Here is a 19,710-nt window from a genome sequence, read left to right as displayed (position 1 = left end):
TGGACCAATGTCTAATGTAAACTTGATTAGTAGAGATGGGCATAATGCCATAATCGAAACAACATGGTTTTTACCCTCTTGAATATCGAGCCATCTCAACTGCCCAAAGGCTAGAAGATGACCATTATTAACTCGCTAAGTTGTTGGACTGGGGATCACATTAATACTTTCATGTTAAGCTAGTCATAGATTGCATAAGTTGAAATCAACTTTGCTGTTCCAGTACAAAATCTAGTGCAGCGTAATGTCTTAATGTGAAATGTCTTAATGTGACGTCCACAAGATACACCATTATATATGCCATGCCAGGAGGTGAAGCAAAGCAAAGCTATGAGATAAATAAAAGTTATTAGGTCAAACTCATCCAACCAAGTTTACTGTTCTTATAATAACGATCACTCACTAAGTTTCCAAGATATAAGAGGAAAATATATGATTGCACAACCCAGACAGAAAAAAATAGGGTCAGAAAAACCACAAAGAGATTCTTCCAATTCTTTTCCTTTTGTGTAGAACTGAAAAGGCATCAGTCCTAGAGGGTACAGATATATAAAATGCATACAGATTAATGTGCAATATGCACTATCAAATTAGAAAAGAGAGACCAATGACATGGTAAGTAGAGGAACCTCTATTCATCACACCATTAAACCTTATCCTAACCCATCACCTCAGATGTTGCACATATTCAAAAATGAACAAAGGAAAACCTAATAAGAAAATTTTCTTGCGATACTATCAATATATTTTCTCTTAGATAAACAATTTCTCATGTATTGTCAACTTTCTTTTTCTTTTTTCTATTTTTTTAACATATTAAAACTATTTTGAACCATTACCATTATTTTTGGAAGAAAATTTTGTAGGAAACTCATAATGTCATAACTTTTCTGTTACTTTAATATATTTTTCACTTTTTTGATTTCACAAAAATTTTCCTGAGAAAATCATTGGCAAGAAATACATTGGAAAATCCTCACCAATAGAAACCAGAGAGCGATATTCATGATAATGCCACAACCACATGACATCAACTTTATGTGCCCTCGTTTGCATTTTCTCGTATCCAGAACAATGATTTTTGTTCTTCAGAATCAATTTCTAATTACTTCAACATCCTTATTTGTCTTTGCCTCTCCTTTTCTCATCCCTACCCTTGTATCACGTCAGATGTGCTGGCCAATGCAGAAAGCCAGAAACAGTTCCAAACACAACATTTCACATCCTTTTTAATCAAGATCACTTCTGCCATGCTCATTTGCAATTCTTTTGTAGTGCTGGTAATTCTAGACAAATCCATCTTATCATATACATCTATATCACGAAGGGGCCAATGACGTAGTAAGTGGAGGGACATCTACTCATCAGCATCGAGACTTATTCCAACACATGGGGCCAATTTTATGGGTTCCAATTCTTTTCTGATAACTAGCAATTCTAGACAAATTTGTCTTCAGGTACACATCTATGGCACATGCATTCTCTCTTCATGTCACTTAATAGTTGCCCAACATCCATATTCAAATGGTAATATCTGCTTAATATTACAGAAACAGCTATTTGGTCACAAGGGTACACTTACCAATTACCATATAGAAGACCAGTAGTATCTCCTTTCACTCATTCAACATCAATATTTCTGTTAATATCTTAATCAATTTCACCATCTTTTTGTATCACTCCCTTCTCATGTTGTGGTAGACACGAATCAAAATAATCCTATATGCAAGAATAATCCTAGCATATAGCTTCCCCTATCCAAATAATCCAAGGATCCATTTCATCACTTGTTTTCAGCAAATAATTAACTAGACAATAAAATAAAGTAATAAAATATTAAATGAAGTTACAGATTGTCTTCAATTAACTACCTCATTGCACAAAATAAAGCAGGAGAAAGGAAACTCACCTGGAAGTCAGGGCATAATTACAACGTATGCAATCAAAGACCAATGAAGTTTCACTTAACTAATAAACCTAATGATAACTTGAACATGTGGACACTGGTGATTATAAGAAGCAAGAAATTAAAACAATCCTAGATGCATATGGGTCATTGAGTTACAAAAACATAAGGGGGGCCATGAACTTGGCTGTTTATTTTTTGTGGATCTCAAACCCATGTCCCATGAAGATGTGATCCACACAGTATAACTATTAAAAGATTCACATTACTCTGATAAAGTACTAAAAAACTAAGAAATCCAGTAACCGTACGCAGTGACTATAGGATAAATGTGAAAAAATCTAGCTAAATCCTGATACCTTCAAGGCGAAGTAGTGATGTCTATAAATATAGAAGGTTTGCCAAGAACACTACCCAATAGATAGATAACAAATGAAACTGATTACTTGCAATTCCAACGAGTCCTATCAGCTAAGCATTTCAACAGGTCATAAATCCTATGATTTCTCAGCTACCAACCTGGCTCTTTTTATCCACAACCAATGGGAACTGCTAAGAGAGATGGATATGATGCACACACAAATTCTATGAGTTTCCAGCAAGCAGTTAGGATCCTCTTATCCACCCAAAGAGATTGATGTGACATTCAAATTTCAAGGGACAGATGGTCAGAGTCTGACACAGTAGAAGTTCCAAATGAACCGTATCGTATACACCATTTACTTGTGAACCGCTTTTCTTCTTAATTAACATAAGAGAACACAGATTTACATCTTCATACAGGTCATGCATAAAATGTATAGAGTGTCAGTTATGGTAAAACTGAAACAGAGTCTATGGGATTAAAAATCATGCGTTCTCCACAGCTCCCCACAGTCAGCTGCATGAATATATCTGTATTCATTTCACAACAGAGCATGAACAATCTCAGGAGGAGAAAGGAAAAACTTACATGAAGTCCAAATACAACAACGAAGGAATGGCTTTAGCATCAGAACAGTATAACAACAACATTACCAACACACAGGGTAACAGAACTAATTCAAAAGCCATGTCCACAAAAGGGCCTAATGTATATAGTAGATGTATGTACAACCATAAGCGTCCGATGCATCATCCTAGAGGCCTACAGGATATCAAATGGACATACCAACAACATCAATCATCTGGCCTTTTACCTGATCGTAACAAACTTGTTAGTACCATGCTTGGCCCAGTAACTCTTTAGGTCAACCGGATTAGACAAGCTATGCCCTTCCGACAAAAGCTTTTCTAAGACCTTCTTGAAAGCTCCGCGGCTCATTTTCCTTCCAGCTATCCGAGCGCCGCGCCTCTTCGTGCTCATCGGCAGTGGGTACATTGATATACTTGTCGTACAGCAGGCCGACTGCCAGCCACCGGAACCCCATCTATAACACTGTTGAGCTACACCAGTACATGAACAAACTGGTATGGGAATACACGAGAGGTCCAAAGTAATTCCGTCCACGACCACTCCAGGATTCTTCTTCCCAGTCTTCTGAGTAGAGGCAGGCCCGTTCACTTCGTCCTTCACCAACGTCACCTTCGTTCTCGCCTTCTTCGCCTGCGGTGCCTTGGGCTTCTGCCGCTTTTCTGACGGGCTCTCCTTCAACATGTCATCCCCATCGCCAGCTGCCCCTTCCTGCAGGGCTTCCTGCTTGACCGCAGCGGAGCCCCCAACCTGCAGCGCTTTGGTCGCTGCATTCTCCTGCAAGTTACCCGCCAAATCCTTCCCACCATAGTTCGAACTGGTAGACAACGGGTGGAAGAGCTTCGGATTTGCCGCAGCCATGCACTGAAGATCGGTCTGGCGCAGCCAAGCCTCCCTCGAGAACTCGGCGGGGACAGCGTGCGAGGTAGTGTACTCCGGAACTGAGCTGCTCCGGTCAACGAACTGCCCGTTGCCAGGACGGGCCGCAGCGCGAACGGCGGATTTGCGATCTGGCGGCATGAGGCCCTTCTCCCGCTCTACTGCCGACATGAACTGCAGGACTCGGTTCTCCTTCAAAGATTGGTTGGGGAAACCCCAACTTCGAATACCTAACCCACCATTATCTTCCATATAAGCAACAACTACCACTCAAAGGCTTCTCCTTATTCTCTTAGCTCTACAACAAAAATCTCATTCCTCCTTATCACCTACAAAGAAAAAGGAAAATTATCCATCAAATATTCTTAGGAGTTCTGTTTCCCTGTTACTAGAACAAAGATATCAAACATCTAAAAACACCAAAAAGCAGAACGCCTCAACTTTCGCAGTTAGTGCTTCAAAAGCGAAGATGTGAAGGAGAAGAAGAAAAACCCCGCAAGCTCAATAGATTGAGAGAAAAGAGAAGAGTTCGACCAAAATGAGCACCAAAACAAAAAAAAAGGGATAAAAGAGACGATGTCCAAGAGGGAAATGTTGAGGAGAAATCAAATCCAAAAGTAGAGAATGAAAAGAGAACACGAGATTACGAGAGCTGAGAGTCAAGAACCGAAGAGAGATCTGGTGATGTATGGCTTTTCTATAGAAATAGAAAGAAGAGAAAAAGAGAGAGAACGCCGTACCTTTCAGCGATAGGAATCTAAACGTCTCTACGAAGAAAGAGAGAGAGAGAGAGAGAGAGAGAGTCTTGGCTTCTGTAGTTAGAAGTGAAGAAAGAGGCGCCTAGAGAGAGATAGAGATAGAAATGGTCGTTCGATGCCCCTGGGAATTCCGTACGTAGAGCAGTGTCGTAACAATAAAAAAAGCTTGAACCGAATCGCCAGGATTAATCGAATCGGTTGATTCAGCGATTGTTTTGATTTCTTTCTTGTTTCAGCCCAATAAAACATAATAATAAAACATAATAAAAAAGGTGAGATGGTGCGAGTCACTCATTATAGACGAAAACATAATAATAAAACATAATAAAAAGGTGAGATGGTGCGAGTCATAAGGATGATGCCATAACTAAATAATAAAATGAATATTTTTCTGCACAAAGCGTGTCACAAATTTTGACAATGAGAAGTTGTTTTTAAAAATTTTGTTGTTGCGCTCCTCTCAAATGCGCTACCAAGAAGAAATGAGCCACAACTTTAAGACACAACTCTATAAAAAAGATAGGTGAAATGAATGACAAAAGAGAAAAAAAAGATGAATTAAAAGTAGGTGTGAAAGGTTACTAACAAAAAAAAACTATGTAGAAATAAAAACATTATAAAAATGATAAGAGGTAAAAAGGTGAACCCGATACTCAATCGTTAACTTGTATATTTTGTTCATGGGCAGGCCAATAGTTCATGCTGCTATATATTTTGTTTTTTTATTTTATTTTGTAGATTGTCTGGAACTTATTATTCCCAAATTTTGTTATATATTTTCGTTTTTATCAGTTTTTTTTCTCTTTCTGTCATCCTGCTCTCCAATCTCTTTCTTTAGTTTTTTTTCTCTTTCTCTTCATCCGGCTGCTCCACTCTCTCCCTTCATTTACTGTGAAATTTAGTGAGTTTCATTAATCTATGATATCATCAAACTACTGCCGTACAATTTAAAGGAAAATATTGAAAAATGTATAAAGTTTCATTTTATTGAAAAACATGACAAGTCAAACGATAAAGAAAATAGTTTTTAAGTTGGATAAACTTTAGAAACAATGTTGGCATCATATAGTTTTAAAATTAAAAAAAGCAAAAAAAATGAGAAAATATTAAAAATATAAAAACTTGTATAACAAAATTTCAAAACCTATTAGATTATGTGTGAAGTTTGGTCCTATAGACGATATTTGCATTTGGTATATAATAATAACATTTTTTACTTTAATTATTGATTAATTAAACAATAAACCTTTTTCTTTCAATGACCATCAAACCCCATTAGATAAAATTTCACCTCTGCCACTTACGGTTAGGATGTATTCAAGAAAAATACAATACACGTGTCATACACTGCAAGTAGCATAGAACTACTTAAAGGTATATTCAAAATGAAGAAAAAATGGGAGATGTCTTCTTTTGTTCATGATTAAGTTTTTTGTAGAGGGAGAGTCAAATTTTTTTTTCTACAAGACATTAAATATATAGTTAATAAATTTTTAATTGGTTGCTGCTCCATATAACTGGACATAAGTCTACCTAGTTCAAACCTATAACATAGGGCTAACAACATCTACACGAATAAAAATAAAGACATGCATTGCCTTTTTTTCTCCTTTTTTGTGACATGGTATCTGCATTCTTGAAGTGCTGAGTCTGTCTTTGGATCTACCGTATATGAAGGGTAACATATCTTTTGTTGTTATCCTTTCTTTTTGTATAAATAATTTTGTTCAATAAAGATAGGAGGCTGCATCCCCAGCAAGTTATTATTGCAAAAATGCGGATTGCCTGGGATAACATTACCTTTGAAGCGAATACTCTAGAGTTAAATGAGACAATTGGTTTTCAAAATATAATGTTATCAACACTAACTGATTTTTTTTCTAAAAATGTATGTTCAACTTTAGCTACTTTGGTTATTAGAAATTGACAAAGAGTTCTTTTCAACAGAGCTATGTGTTTGAAAAATCTGTTTTCTAAATTGCCCATAAATAAAATTGTCGATCTAACATAACCACTCACATTTTAAACTAAATACACTTGAACATGGTACGATATTTTCTCATGTTTTGACCAAAATGCTCATAAACATATGACGCTGTGTTTCTCATGCAAGTGTAGACATTAGTGTGTTATTACTGCTGAGCACTTATGCCTTTGTGCGCGCGCTAGTGCTCCGTTTAAGGGAGGGTAAACTTTTCTATGGGAGCCTTACTTTCCTTGCGGTAAAAGATCAATTACTGGACCAAAATCAAGTCCAAACTGATATCGACGAACTAACCAGTGTAAGAAGTGGGTTTACTAATGTAAATTTATGTGATATGCCTCATAAACGTGCAATTAATCTGCAACTTAATTGCAAACTCTGAGAGAGTAGGACTCATAATTTCATCCTACTGTAATAAGAAGAGCTGAAACTCTTATCCAACTCCTTTTTCTCTAAGTAAAGGGTCTACTTTCACTACCTCAGTGTCTACCATGTTTCAACTTAAGCATTGGTGGCTTCCATTTGTAGCACACATGGTTAACACTCCAGGAATTCAAAATGGAGGTAGGTGTCATATCCGTTGCACTAATCCCCTTAAAACAATTAATTGCAAACTCATGGTCCTGGGTTTTGAACCCAAGCAAAAAAGGTGCTTGAAACCCATTAATGACCCGTAATGGATGAGATTCATGAACACACTTTTTATATGCATACCTCTGTCATGCATAGCTTATACGTGCGTTTTATCATGTACATGATGCACTTGTGCTTATGATTCATGCTTTTTATGTGCTTATGTTTGACTAAGTGCATGGACGTTCATGATATGTGTAGTATCTTGGATCTACATCAAATGATTTTTCTAATGCAGAATTTTGTATTTCTGACTATGCGTATGTTTATTATACTCTGTCGTCGAACGTACAAGCATAGTTTTTGTAGTTTGTCAGATTGTACCAACATTTTGATGGTGAGATGAGGATTTGTGCAATGTGAAGATGCATGTGGTGATGGTGAAAACTAATGCATGACAAAGCATGTATGTCATACATATATGTAGAAGAACTTGTTTATATGGATGACGCATGTTTCTGATGTTATGCCCCAAATCTCTCACATGTACGTGTCGAAACATTTATGTGCATGTCTATGGGGAACATGCGGTCACACGTCCCCACATGGTTGTGGTTTATCATTTATGCACATGAAACGCAATTGGAATCAATGGACATACGTGACAAATATGTACATAGGTTGAAGATTGCAATTTGATTGCGACATGTTGACGATGCATGTGCATAGATCATGTTTGAGTCTGACTCTCTACATGCTCAAAGTATGTCTCTGGCTTCTGCCTCGGAAGCACTCAACGTAACCAGTGTAAGGCTCATATATTCCGTTGCTAATGAGTTATATGTCATGATTTTCTCATGAAAATCATGCTAACAATGAGACATAACGCAATGGTCATGAAGAATGACCATAGAATAATTGTTAAAAATATTACATGGTTTTAACCAAGGAAGACTAAAAAATATTAATTTTGAAGTTCTTTACTTTGATAACAATGTCCCATGAAACTTGAGGTACAATAATTGATATTCAAAATTTTTTCTCTCTTTGGCATGTGCACTTTCAAAGGTACTAGAACAACGATTGCCGAATGTGTTTTATGAGCAGCTTGATTCTTTTGGCTTATTTGAAAGTTTGTCTTTTTTCATAATTTCGTCCTTGTCTAATCTGCTCTACCATATTGAAAGTCCTTTTCACTCAGACCAGGTAGAAAACTTGAAAGAGCAACCATAACATGATACTGCATTGTTTGAAAGATACCAAACGACTAAGCTCCAACTGCTTGTGATACACCTTATCATTTCAACTTTATTTTGGTGTCCCCTCAAAGTTCACTGTTAATGACTTTTTCTTTTCCCTTTCCCTTGCTGCACAATTATTAGTTTTCTCGCTATATCTTCAGCCTGGTGACACTCCAAAACTGCTTGCATTTCCTTTTAGTTCTCAGGGCAGAAAGCATTTTAATTAGAGAACAGTATAAATTGAACACGGTCTTTAGTATTCTTGGGTGAATCAAAGGAGTATTTCATCTTACGACTTAAGTCTTAAGTAAGCTGAAATAGTCACCCAACCTTTCATCTCTCTCCTCCTGTGGTGCTTCAACTTGCATGTTGTTGATATCTTTTTACAAAACAGAAACTTAATGTATCGGAATTTGCAACACGGTCTCTAGTACTCTACCGTTTCATTGTTCGAATTAAACATTAAACAGAAACATTATGTAGCAGGAGAACAGACTACTGCTGACAGATGGGCTCAAATGTTGGGGCTCTCAGCACTTTGAATATGGGGCATATTTTAAACTAAGATCAGTTATTGTACCGTGGTCATATGGTAGATCATGCGAGCATATATGGCATGTCGATGTCGGCAAGGAAGAAGCCACAAGTTGCCATTTAATTTATTGGTTTCCCTTGACTCCAGCACCCTTCTTAATGGAAACACAAAGTAAGTGGATGCTGAATCTGATTTACATGGTTTTAAATATTCTTGGGTAGAGTCCCAAACAACGGAGGTACCAATTTCCAAATCCCCAAAACCAATAAAATCTCCATTGATTTCTGCGTGCAATGCCTTTTTTTTTTTTACGGGTCTAAATTGTTTATATTCCATAGAATTTCATATCCGCCTGTCACCACCTCCCTGAATACATAGATATTAATCATGCCTGCATATTTTCGGCTTTTCCCTTATCAATGATCGACACCTTTACCTATCTTCTTCGCAATCCATGCATGGCTCCATAGCACCAAACTCTCTGAGAGTCGCAGGACTATACATTCTTTGTCTGACAGCAATATTAGTCCGACATATAATTTTCATCAAGGAAGTAAGTACGTGGAGTTTGACAAGCACTTTGTCACATGAAAAATTATGAAGGAGCAACTTATCATGAATTGTGATCCATGCTCAAGGTCGAACCCTAGGTCCCTAAGGCAATATATGTGTGGATCAAATCCAATCTTCTTTTTCAACTGTTTCTGCAACAAGCAGAACCATTAAAGCGGCCTCAATAAATATCTGCACAGAAATACGGCATAAAAGAGGCTATGTTCCTCTTTCACTACCTTTCTCTTCCATTTTTCTTGTAGTTGTGCCGGGTTTTCTAATTAATTTTGGATATTGTTTATTGCATCGACTACACAAGGAACTTAACTTGAATAAATTTCAGTTGTTATATGAGCTCATATTACAGTTATTAATCTGAAATATCACCTGATATTTTCCTTTAAAAAATAATATTTGATTAAATCCTTCAGTGAAGTAAATTGCAAATTTAATTTTTTCCCATGATCTGTAAAGAAAAAAATCAGCCTGACCATCTTGTCAATGAAAGAAAAGAAAAAGGGGGAAATGTAAAAATATTTACATAGTCAATTTACCTAGCTTGTACAAATATTTCATATAATATTATACTCCGGACTCCCAATTACGAGCCCCACTAGTGCCCAAAACAATCAAAGATCAATAGGAAAAAAAAAAAAAGTTATGATTCTTTGGCATCCCTTTCTGCTTATCATCGCAACGACACATGAAGAAAAAAAGAACCAACTCATATAATTAAATTCATCATTCCCCCCACAAGCAGTCGATAAAGATGCTTAGGCATGTACTTAAGAAGCTTCTTGTGCTCAAAACCAAGCATCTCCTCGCTTTCTTCTGATCAGTAAGTGTACAAGGACCTCTGGAGCTATTGCATCACAAAATCAAATATTTTGAATCCGCGGTTCATTCTCTGAAGGCATACGGAGCACGGGTTGATGTTGACAAAACAAGGTAACAATGGTGTCCATATAGGCTGTGGCAGCACAAGGACACTTGTGCTCAACTTTGCTTTTTCATCCATATGTCCTATCATACTTTTATATTGAGTTAAACTGTTAAAGATAGAGCATCTCCAAATGGAAGGATGAGTTCAACCACTCGGCCTTGAGTAACTCAAGCAGTCGGCGGAAATGGCACTCTCAGGATTTCACAAGGCCGGGAAAGGAGTTGGCCTCACTGAAACACTCTGACTCGAGTACTGTAACTCAACCCCAAAAACAAGGGCTAACTCCAAAACTCACCATGCCTGGACATGGTTGCACCATAACTGAGGAATGACCAGCACAGCCTTTTCAGAGTATAGATCAATAATAAACCTCGAGAGGAATCGGTTAGAATTTGGATTGACCTCCTTGTCCATTTACATGATTGTTCTCACTGTAAGTCGAGGGTGGAATCTGCCTAAGGAGGAAGAGGAATGGCAACCACCTGCCAATTCATGGTCTCTGTCTGACAATCGCCGCAGAAAGGTGCACTCCGGCCATCTCAACCCTCCATTGTGGTGATCAACTTCAATCATCATTGCCACAAACATGATGCCAATACAGTATAAGTTACCTCTACATGCCAAAGGCTTCTCGTTTCTGTAAGTATATTGTAGCTGGCTAGTGGGTGGTCTGACAATGGGACTCCGTATATTATTATATATATATATACATAGAGAGAGAGAGAGAGAGAGAGAGAGAGAGAGATTTCTAGGTAGTAGCCATGCACACGCAGGCCGGGAAGGTAGACGCAGACGAAAAAGAAACACGGTGTGCCTGCAAATAGTTTCGAACGCGTTATGGCTCCTAAAATCATGATCTCTGCGACCATTCACCAATGGCTCAACATCACAACTGCCAGAGCCATTAAAAACACATGCAGATGAATATTCTTGAATTTTGAAGCTCAGGGACGTGGATTACCGTAGGTTGAGAAGGGAGAAAAAGAAGGGAACATTAAATTGGAACAAGCGGGGAGCAACGCCGGCGCATTTTGGGCAATGGAACTGACCTCTGCCCGCAATGAAATGACATGAAATGAAAGGAAGGGCGTTGATCTCTTTACTAGCTACGATCTGAGTTACGGAGGGAGATTAAAAGCCAGAGCCTGGCTCACCAGTCTCACGTGCTTACTTTTACTAACTCGCTTGCAAGTGGCGTCCTCCCTAACTCTGGATCATATGCAATAAATGGAAAAGATGCCATGGCTCATCGATGGTTTTCTGACTCGCTAACAGATCAGTCTATAGAGTCTGCTTCTTCTAGCCCTGAAACAGCCTTCCATGGCCTTGTTTTTAATTCGGCACTGAAAAACATGGCCTGCTAGCGATCCCGAGCATCAAGTATCCGGCCTTCATTGCAAGAAGGAAATGTTCATCTGCTTTTCTCTTATGGATTTCAGATACAATAATAGCAGTATGGAATAAAACAACAGCATACGACAAGGTAATGATCAGAAAAATGGGGCCTTCCGCCCTCCCTTGTGAGTCGTGATTGCAGTCCATTCTTAAATGAATTTTCGCTTTGGCTTTTATTTGTTTATTCTAAAGGAACAGGAGTCAATGTCGTCAGAAGTTCTGTGAATGCAGTTGCTGCAGTGGGGTTTACTGTCTGCAACTCTTACTCCCAACAAATCCTCTTTCACTTAGCCGTAACGAGATACTTGGTCCACTGCTCTTGAAAATGGCCTTTCATGTTCCTGTTTTTGTTTTTTCACTTAAATCTTTCTTCTTCTTCTTCTTTTGTATTCTCTTTTAAGGGGGTGGAGCTTCTGTTGAAGCGCCGCGGATACTATATTATATTATATTATATTATATTATATTATATTATATATGTATCAAGAACAATAGAAACTACCAAATGGAAAGATGCATTCAAACAGGAAAAAGAAGTGACAAGCTGTCACCAGCCTCAGAAAAGTTTAAAAAGAAAAAAGAAAAATGATATCTTCAAAGTGAGGGGAGGGAGAGAGATAGAGAGAAAGACGGAACATTCAATTAGCAATAATGATTTGAATATAAAAATGATATCTTCAAAATGAGTTGTAAAATCAAACAAGTTCAAACAAAAAAAAGAAAAAAGAAAAACTACTTTGAGATTATATGAGCAACAAAAAGTAGTTTATTACTAGTCTATGCAACAAGAATGAGTTACGACAACCTTCATATTCACCTAAGCATAATGACAATATATTCCTCCACGTCTACATTTCTTTTTCTGTCATGTTTTGCCTTTCTAGCATTTGTTTGCATTTCAGCTGTATTCTTTCATTGATTCTTTTTTAATAAGCGTACCCACCAGCAGGATGGTCTAGAGAGAATGTATAACACCTTAATCTGGGACTTACATGAGAACTATCAGCTGTTAAATAGTACAAACACATCACTGCAAATTTCTGGAGGACATAATGTTAGTCGACCACTTATTAATTTCTATCACAAAGTGGAGGAGCTACTGCACAACTCAGAACACTGGCCCAAAAATCTCGAGAAAAGTTCACAAAAACATGCTGATCAACTTAGAAGGATAAAAAAAAAACATATTCAGGTTACTATTTCTTTCATTTAACCGTCTGCATGACACAGAAAAGAGGCGGCCAAATGAAAGATTTCCAAACTTAAGCTTTGTAAAATTTTCAAAACATAAACGCTGTCTGACACATAAGAACTACTATGAAAGTAATATAAACAAGCAAGCAGATTTCTGAAGGACATAACGCTATTCAAAGTTTCGAACGTTATTTCTATCATAAAGTACTAGAGGAATCACTCCACTTACACCTCTTAAATGTTGTATCATGTTATATTTGACCGAAACGGCAAGCAGAGAGGCAGAGGCAGTGAGTACTCTGCAATAAAGATGGCTTCAGTAGATGCTAAATATTCGCGAAGCCAACCTTCTTATTTCCAAACTCAAACTTTTAACGTCAACTACTTTAGAACTTTTCTACGTATGCGTAAAGATGGTGTTGAAATTTATGCTACCTTTAAGTTGACATGAGCTTCATGAACTACGGCCGGCTTCAGCCCTTGAAAGAGATTTCCAGACGGCCACAGTATGTAGAAGTGATACCAAACCATAAATGACCGATCGAGGAGGATGCTCAGATATATGGTCTTCAGCTATATATTGAAAGAGCAACAGTAGCTGTGACATGAAAACGCCGACAGAACCGAGTCTCCGATCCTAACTCTGGTCTCCTTGTAAGAAACCAGAAGATGAAGAAGAAAAAAGAACAAAAAGAGAGAAATCCAAGATGGTGCACATGTATTAGAAACACATACACAGGGAAAGAGAAATCAGACAAAACCAATTCTGAATTTCAGATGTTCATTCAAACTACACCACTAATCACAATCTGAACTCAGAATCGGAGGGAAAACAGGATAAATAATTTGAAGCAATATCGAAACGATATAGTATTGCAGTTAACGGTGACATGGCTTAGAGGCTTAGGATTCTCATGGGGTGTTTGTTACCATTTTCTCCTAGGCCTTCTGCAGCAACAGAAGAAACGTATCTTATGGCCAATGAATTCTGATCGGACGGTTGGGCTGCGGCCTGAAAATGGTGTTTGCAGGATTGACATGTGATCTGTAGCATGATACTATTCACTTGCTTGATTGCTTGATCCCTCATAAGCCGGGCCTTCTGTAGTTCATCCTGAGCAAGTTGCCTGATTCTCTTTGCGTCGGCGAATTCCTTCTCCGCTAGTTCGATCTGCAGTCTGGCACGCTGCCTAATCTCTTCTGCGTACGTCTTCTCCGCCGTTGCTAACTTTAGTTGATCCCTGGCTTGGTCCTTCAGCTTCAAAGCCGATAGCATATCATTATTAAATGAGTCGATCGACGGCGAATTCTTGGTGTTTTGGTTGATAATCAGCTGTTGTTCCAAACTGAGTTCGTCCAGGGGCTTGTTGATATCTAGTAGCCATGAGAGTTCAGGCCTTTGGTTGGGTTTGATGGCCGGTTTATTGCTTTCATGGCCTGGGCCTATTGAGAGTTGCAATATAGTCGACTGGTTTCCGTCTTTATTCAGTAGCTGATTGGTCGGATTTGGTGAGGTTGGATGATTATTGGAAGTGGGCAAGAGCTGGAGTTCAAGGTTCTGAGGAAAATGGTCGGAAGCTGCACCAAATCCACTTGGGTAGCTAGAAATTTTCATGGCAGACCAATTTGGTGCGCTGAAATTGGTGTCACTAGATGGGCTGGTAGTGGAAGCTGTTCGAGACAAGGAGACGGACAGTGGAACTTGTTGTTCTTGCCGATCTCTCCCAGCACTGCAGACATCTTGATGCTCTATGAAGCTCTCCACCCTGAAAGAAGAGGAAAACCAATCGGATCGACCTATCGATCAAGAGTTGATGGTACTAATAATAATAAAAAAAAAGAAACAATGACTTTGACCTCATAATCACCTAGTGTTCAATACTCAACACATTCATCATGGCCTGGAAATAGAGGTCATCAACGACGATCAAGGTCTACTCAAGGAGCTGTTGTATTTCTAGAAACGAGAAGAACCATAGAGACAATAACCGAGCAAGAGTTTGGAAAGGTCGGACTCCTATCTCATCTTTTATAATGGGGACCTTAGTATTTATGAGGCAGATAAAGCGACCAATTGGAAGGCCTGAAAAGCTGAGAAAACTGAACTGATATTATATAACTGGTGAAAAAGAAAGCATCCCATCATAGACGATAAAATAGGTTTTTTTTTTTTTTTTTTTTTTGGGGTATAACAGAACTGTAGGTCGTCGATGAATCTTTGGCAGCCAAAGAGGAAAGGGAAACCCTGCAGATTACTTGAAAAGATTATTGATTTTCACTATTTTTCTTTATGAATAAAAATTAAATTTGAGCAGGCTAGGCAAGAGATTTGGTGCAGATCACATTTTGATTGGTCGAGGGCGGGGGTCTGGACGGACCTGGAGAAGACGCGGCCGCAGTCACAGGAGTGACCTCTGGTGCCGCAGGTCTTGAGATGGGCCTTGTAGTCCGACTGAACGGCGTAGGCCTTGGAGCACTTCTCGCACGTCCACTGCTTGTGGTTGCTGTGTTTCCGCCGGAAATGCTTCTTTATTCCGACGAGGTCGCCGAGGGCATGGCAAGGGTCGTGGTGGAGGCACGTCGGCTCCGGGCAGACGAACACCCGTTTCCTGATCTCCGGCGTCTCCCTCTTGAGCAGCTTCCACGGCACCTTGTGCCTTCGGCGGTGCATCTGGAGGTTCTGGTCCCTCTGGAACCCTTGGTTGCAGATCTCGCAGACATAGCGGTCGGATTCGAGCAATGTTTTAGGAGAGAGGGAGATAACCTCAGCATCAGGATCTGAGCAACATGAGATCATTAACAGTATCAGCAAGATACACAGAAATGTAAAAACAAAAGGAAAAGTATGAAGAAAAGCAGCTCCTGTCATCATTATGAGGGAAAAATAAAAGATACCAGCATCAAGGAAATCAAAGTGAAGGAAATTCCAAATTTGGATTTCACCTAATCAAGACGAACAAGAATCCCAAGTATTTCTTTTTTCTGGTTTCCTTAACGTGATAAGAGTGACACCAACTATGTCCAGAATCTCTACTTTGTTGTTCCCCACGCAAAGAGGGAGAGAGAGAGAGAGAGAGAGAGAGAGAGAGAGAGAGAGAGAGAGAGGGAGGGGGAGAGAGAGAGACCTGGGGTGCCAGCAGGCCTCCTTTTCCTCTTGTTGCTTCCTTTATCTGCACAGCTGAGAACGGATACAGAAGGAAATGGGGAGTTGGCTAAAGATGGCGTTGGGCCTTCTGCTGCTGCCGATTGACCAGGACCAAACATGAGTCGTCCCTGTTGGAATTCCGTTTGCTGTCGATCCCCTTCCAAGTTCAAGGGCTGGCAAAAAGAGAGCACCATTGACAGTCTAAAGCAACGGTGGAGTACAGAACCATGTATCTCAATTTAAACGAAATCTTCTGTTCACTTCAACTTTGTCCTTCTTCTCAATTACAATTCGATGAAAAGAAGGAGGATTAGAGAGGATCTTAGCCGGGCGGTTAGTGACACCGAGAGAGAGAGAGAGAGAGAGAGAGAGAGAGAGAGAGAGAGAGAGAGAGAAGGGCACTCAGGCAGGAAAAAGAGAAAAGGTTTCAGGCTACAAATGCAGCCTTTCAGCTTTCACCTCTTCCCACAAGCAACACAGAGACCACAGACACACACACTCTCTCTCCATCTCCTTTAAAATCCTTCGAAACCTAAGCAAGGCTGGGAAATTGAGCTCTCTCTCTTCCTCTCTCTCCCCCACTCGCTCTCTCCCTCTCCACACAAAGAAACAAACTCTAATTATTGATCTAACAGTAATTTCCATGCATAAGAGGTTTGATGATCGACCCCAGTACACGTGATCTCTCTCTCTTTCTCTCTCTACATATAATCTGTCCGAAGCTGTTTTTTCGTGGATCACTTTTGATTGTCATTCGTATGTACTAAAAGTGATAAAAGTCTAAGATTTCCTATAGGTGACAGGAGGAAGTAATAAAGAAGATTTTACTGCCTTTAAAAAATTACTTTCGTTTAAAAAGAGAACAACCCTTGTTCTTTTGGAAAGATGATCATGAAAGTACTTTTTTCTTACTCTTTCTTGACACAAAGTTCGTGGAGATTAGATCTCGATCCGCCTTTAGAACAGTCAAAGTCAATGATGCAATGTAAATTGGATTTCCTCCACGTATTCATAAATCCTGACTCCCACTTTTCACTTATAAAACTATTAAAATAAGGCAGTCCCGATATTTCAAATTAGATATTCATCTTGTCATGCAAGAACAAAGAATGTTTGGATTTTAAGCATATTATAAGGCAGGAAACCTTTTTATTGTAAAATAGATAAATAAATTAAAAATTTTCCAGAGTTGGCAGTCTCAAAAATTAAAGAGTGGGCCCCCGTTTGATGGTTATGATCGCCATCCCATTTCTCAGTCCTTCAAATCTACTCGAAGAAACAGAACAGACAGGGATTTGGTAAACAAAGGAAAGTTCTCATTCGATTTAATTATTAACTACCAAACATGTGCTGTTGATGGAAATCAGATCATTTTAACACATGCAGACCAAAGAGACATCAGCTTTCAATTGAAGAAGCTGCAGACTACTTTCGTGCTTCGTCTTCCTATCCCAACCACCAACCATGATCCTCCTAGGGTTCTTGATCAAGAATCTCCTTGGAAAGGTTACTCTACTCCCATCAATTCAATCTCATTTTTAGTAAACTGATCCTCAGTTGAGAAGGTTTCACAGGAATGAGTCGTTGTACCTACTAGAATGCTGCCATGGCAGCATGAAAATAGGAAAAAGAAGGAAAAAAGGAACTTGTACAAGTACTGGTTCATCAGAATGCGGTATTTTGCCATGTCTCTTCCTGTACATCCCATTCCACTGTGTACATCATTAACAGATGGCAATGGGTCATCAAAACTGTCAGCTGCTTTTCTTGTCTGTATGCTGAAACACCCACTAAACACTCAATGCCTCAGAACGCCGCAAGTGGGAACCGTTCCCGCCTTTTCTCCCTCGTTGTGTTTGTGTTGTTGCATATTCATTAGAACCATGATCTCGAGAGAGTTTCTGCTGAATGATAAACAATAACTTCTAGGTTGGTTACTTGATCCTGAACTCTTCCGCAATATGAGTTAAATTGATATTGTTCATAAATCTAGAAGTCCTCCTTACTAAATGACCAGGCACATGCCCAATCCGATATTTTATGGTTTCTATCAAGTAAACTTACAAATACATGTCATTCTAATTAGGCAGCTTGAATTACCATGCCATAAAAAAGAAATCGGATTATGATTTCTGAGAGTTGTTTGAAATCGACGTGGGAACGACTAATCCTTTTCACTCATTCACATACATGTTCATGCAGAGAACTCATAGGCAGTTCAAACAAAACATGAGCCTAACTAAGTGCCAGCCACTTTCTTGCATAAGTTAAGTCCGCTCTGGAAACGATATATGTCAGTGTGTCAGATTATACAAAGCCATGTTCATGTTTATAGAGATACACATAAATCACATCTTAAATAAATTTTATATCAGCTGTGAAGTACGACGCCAGATATCGAACCTGACCCAGAATTTTCCAACTACTCTAGCCGAGCAGTTCCAGGTCTCGTTTCCCCCCATTAAAAATACAATATTTTGGCAAACTGCTTCGTTCAAGTATTCTAATTTTATTCATGCGTCCATGAGGGCAATGCCTGTCTGAACATACTGCTCCGACGGTCCTCATTCCCTAAGCGAAAAGAAGAAGACCACCTTCCTTCTTCTGTTCTTCTATCCCGCTGTTGTCGATCGGTAACTAACCTAATGCAGTTTAGGTTACATGAAATTAACATGAAACTTTGATCCTGATTGGATTAGCAAGATCGACAACTAAGTAGAAAAGAAAGCTAGATACTACCAACGTTTGTCTACACGAGCTAGCTCAAATGATTTGCATATCATTAGAGCAGCTATATATATTTCGGGCTAAGTTTGGTAAATTAATCTGAACAGGGAAAGCGTTCAGGAATGGTCAAAACACTAAGAAACTAGTGGTTTGGTAGTTGAAATCAGATAGAAATTAATGACGATCTTATGCTTGATCCTAGCTTAAATTTGAAAGGTTTTAGATGATTGACTATAGAACCTTTCAATAAGCTTGTTTACATGGTGAGTTTGGTAAGTGTTTTTTCAGTAGACTTCGAGATTGCAAAATTAATAGATAAACTGTTCCCTTGTAGAGAAGGAAGCACGCCATTATTTTGATCTCCTTACTCCTCAGAGGCCAGATATGGTTTGTTTTTTGGGTGTACAGGAAGACCCACCAACCTGTTGAAGGCTGAAGCTTTACGAGCCCCTCGTCCCCTAGAGCACAGGACTTGTTTTAGGGGCTTCCGATTGCCACCCCTACAGATATGTGGTTTGTTTACCCCACTTTTCTTCTCTCTGTTTTATCCACTTACAATTTTCCTGTTTTTTATTTCTTGTTTTCCACGGCCATATTCCCACACTAAGAGAAGGCCTATATGTGTGTGTGGTCGTCGTCAATACTACCTACACCTATGAAACCTTGGTTCAGATAAATATGAAGGAAATCATAATTTTATGAAATCGATTTCAATTTTTTGATTGTTCAACTGATAGATGAACCAGCCGTCCTGCTAAGATAGAGCAACTTATAAAAACTTTTAAATCATATTCATGCGGTTAGGTTTTAGAAAAACAATACTAGTTAAAGAGAAAATAAGGCAGAAAAATCTTTGTTCATCAACTTTCTGAAGGTTGGAAGTCAAAGGCCAGCATTTAGAGTGAATGATTATAGCATGCCCACTGCGT

The 19,710-nt window shown here is 38.9% G+C and overlaps 2 protein-coding genes across 4 annotated transcripts; both read right to left on the bottom strand.

Moving 5' to 3' along the window:
• Positions 1–2,787: 2,787 nt before the first annotated feature.
• On the bottom strand, positions 2,788–4,609 carry LOC116261753 (protein BASIC PENTACYSTEINE1-like). Of its 3 annotated transcripts, none has more exons than XM_031640599.2 (2): positions 4,478–4,609; positions 2,788–4,066 (listed from the first exon to the last, which is right to left on the bottom strand). In XM_031640599.2, the coding sequence occupies exon 2, from the start codon at positions 3,987–3,989 to the stop codon at positions 3,081–3,083; it is 909 nt and encodes a 302-aa protein (XP_031496459.1). In that variant the 5' UTR covers positions 3,990–4,066; positions 4,478–4,609; the 3' UTR covers positions 2,788–3,080. The 3 variants fall into 3 exon arrangements, with proteins under 3 accessions (XP_031496459.1, XP_031496460.1, XP_049935761.1); XM_031640600.2 differs by lacking the exon at positions 4,478–4,609 and adding an exon at positions 4,385–4,470; XM_050079804.1 differs by lacking the exon at positions 4,478–4,609 and adding an exon at positions 4,179–4,364.
• An 8,991-nt stretch (positions 4,610–13,600) lies between these two features.
• Positions 13,601–16,646, bottom strand: LOC116261761 (zinc finger protein SHOOT GRAVITROPISM 5-like). The gene is made up of 3 exons (XM_031640606.2): positions 16,035–16,646; positions 15,288–15,687; positions 13,601–14,675 (listed from the first exon to the last, which is right to left on the bottom strand). Exons 1-3 carry the CDS (start codon positions 16,246–16,248, stop codon positions 13,805–13,807), a joined length of 1,485 nt encoding a protein of 494 aa, XP_031496466.1. The 5' UTR covers positions 16,249–16,646; the 3' UTR covers positions 13,601–13,804.
• Positions 16,647–19,710: the final 3,064 nt, after the last annotated feature.

The sequence above is a fragment of the Nymphaea colorata genome, chromosome 10 (genome assembly GCF_008831285.2).
Source record: "Nymphaea colorata isolate Beijing-Zhang1983 chromosome 10, ASM883128v2, whole genome shotgun sequence".
In the NCBI taxonomy this organism is placed as follows: Eukaryota; Viridiplantae; Streptophyta; class Magnoliopsida; order Nymphaeales; family Nymphaeaceae; genus Nymphaea; species Nymphaea colorata.
This window is presented reverse-complemented; position numbering and strand designations above follow the sequence as displayed.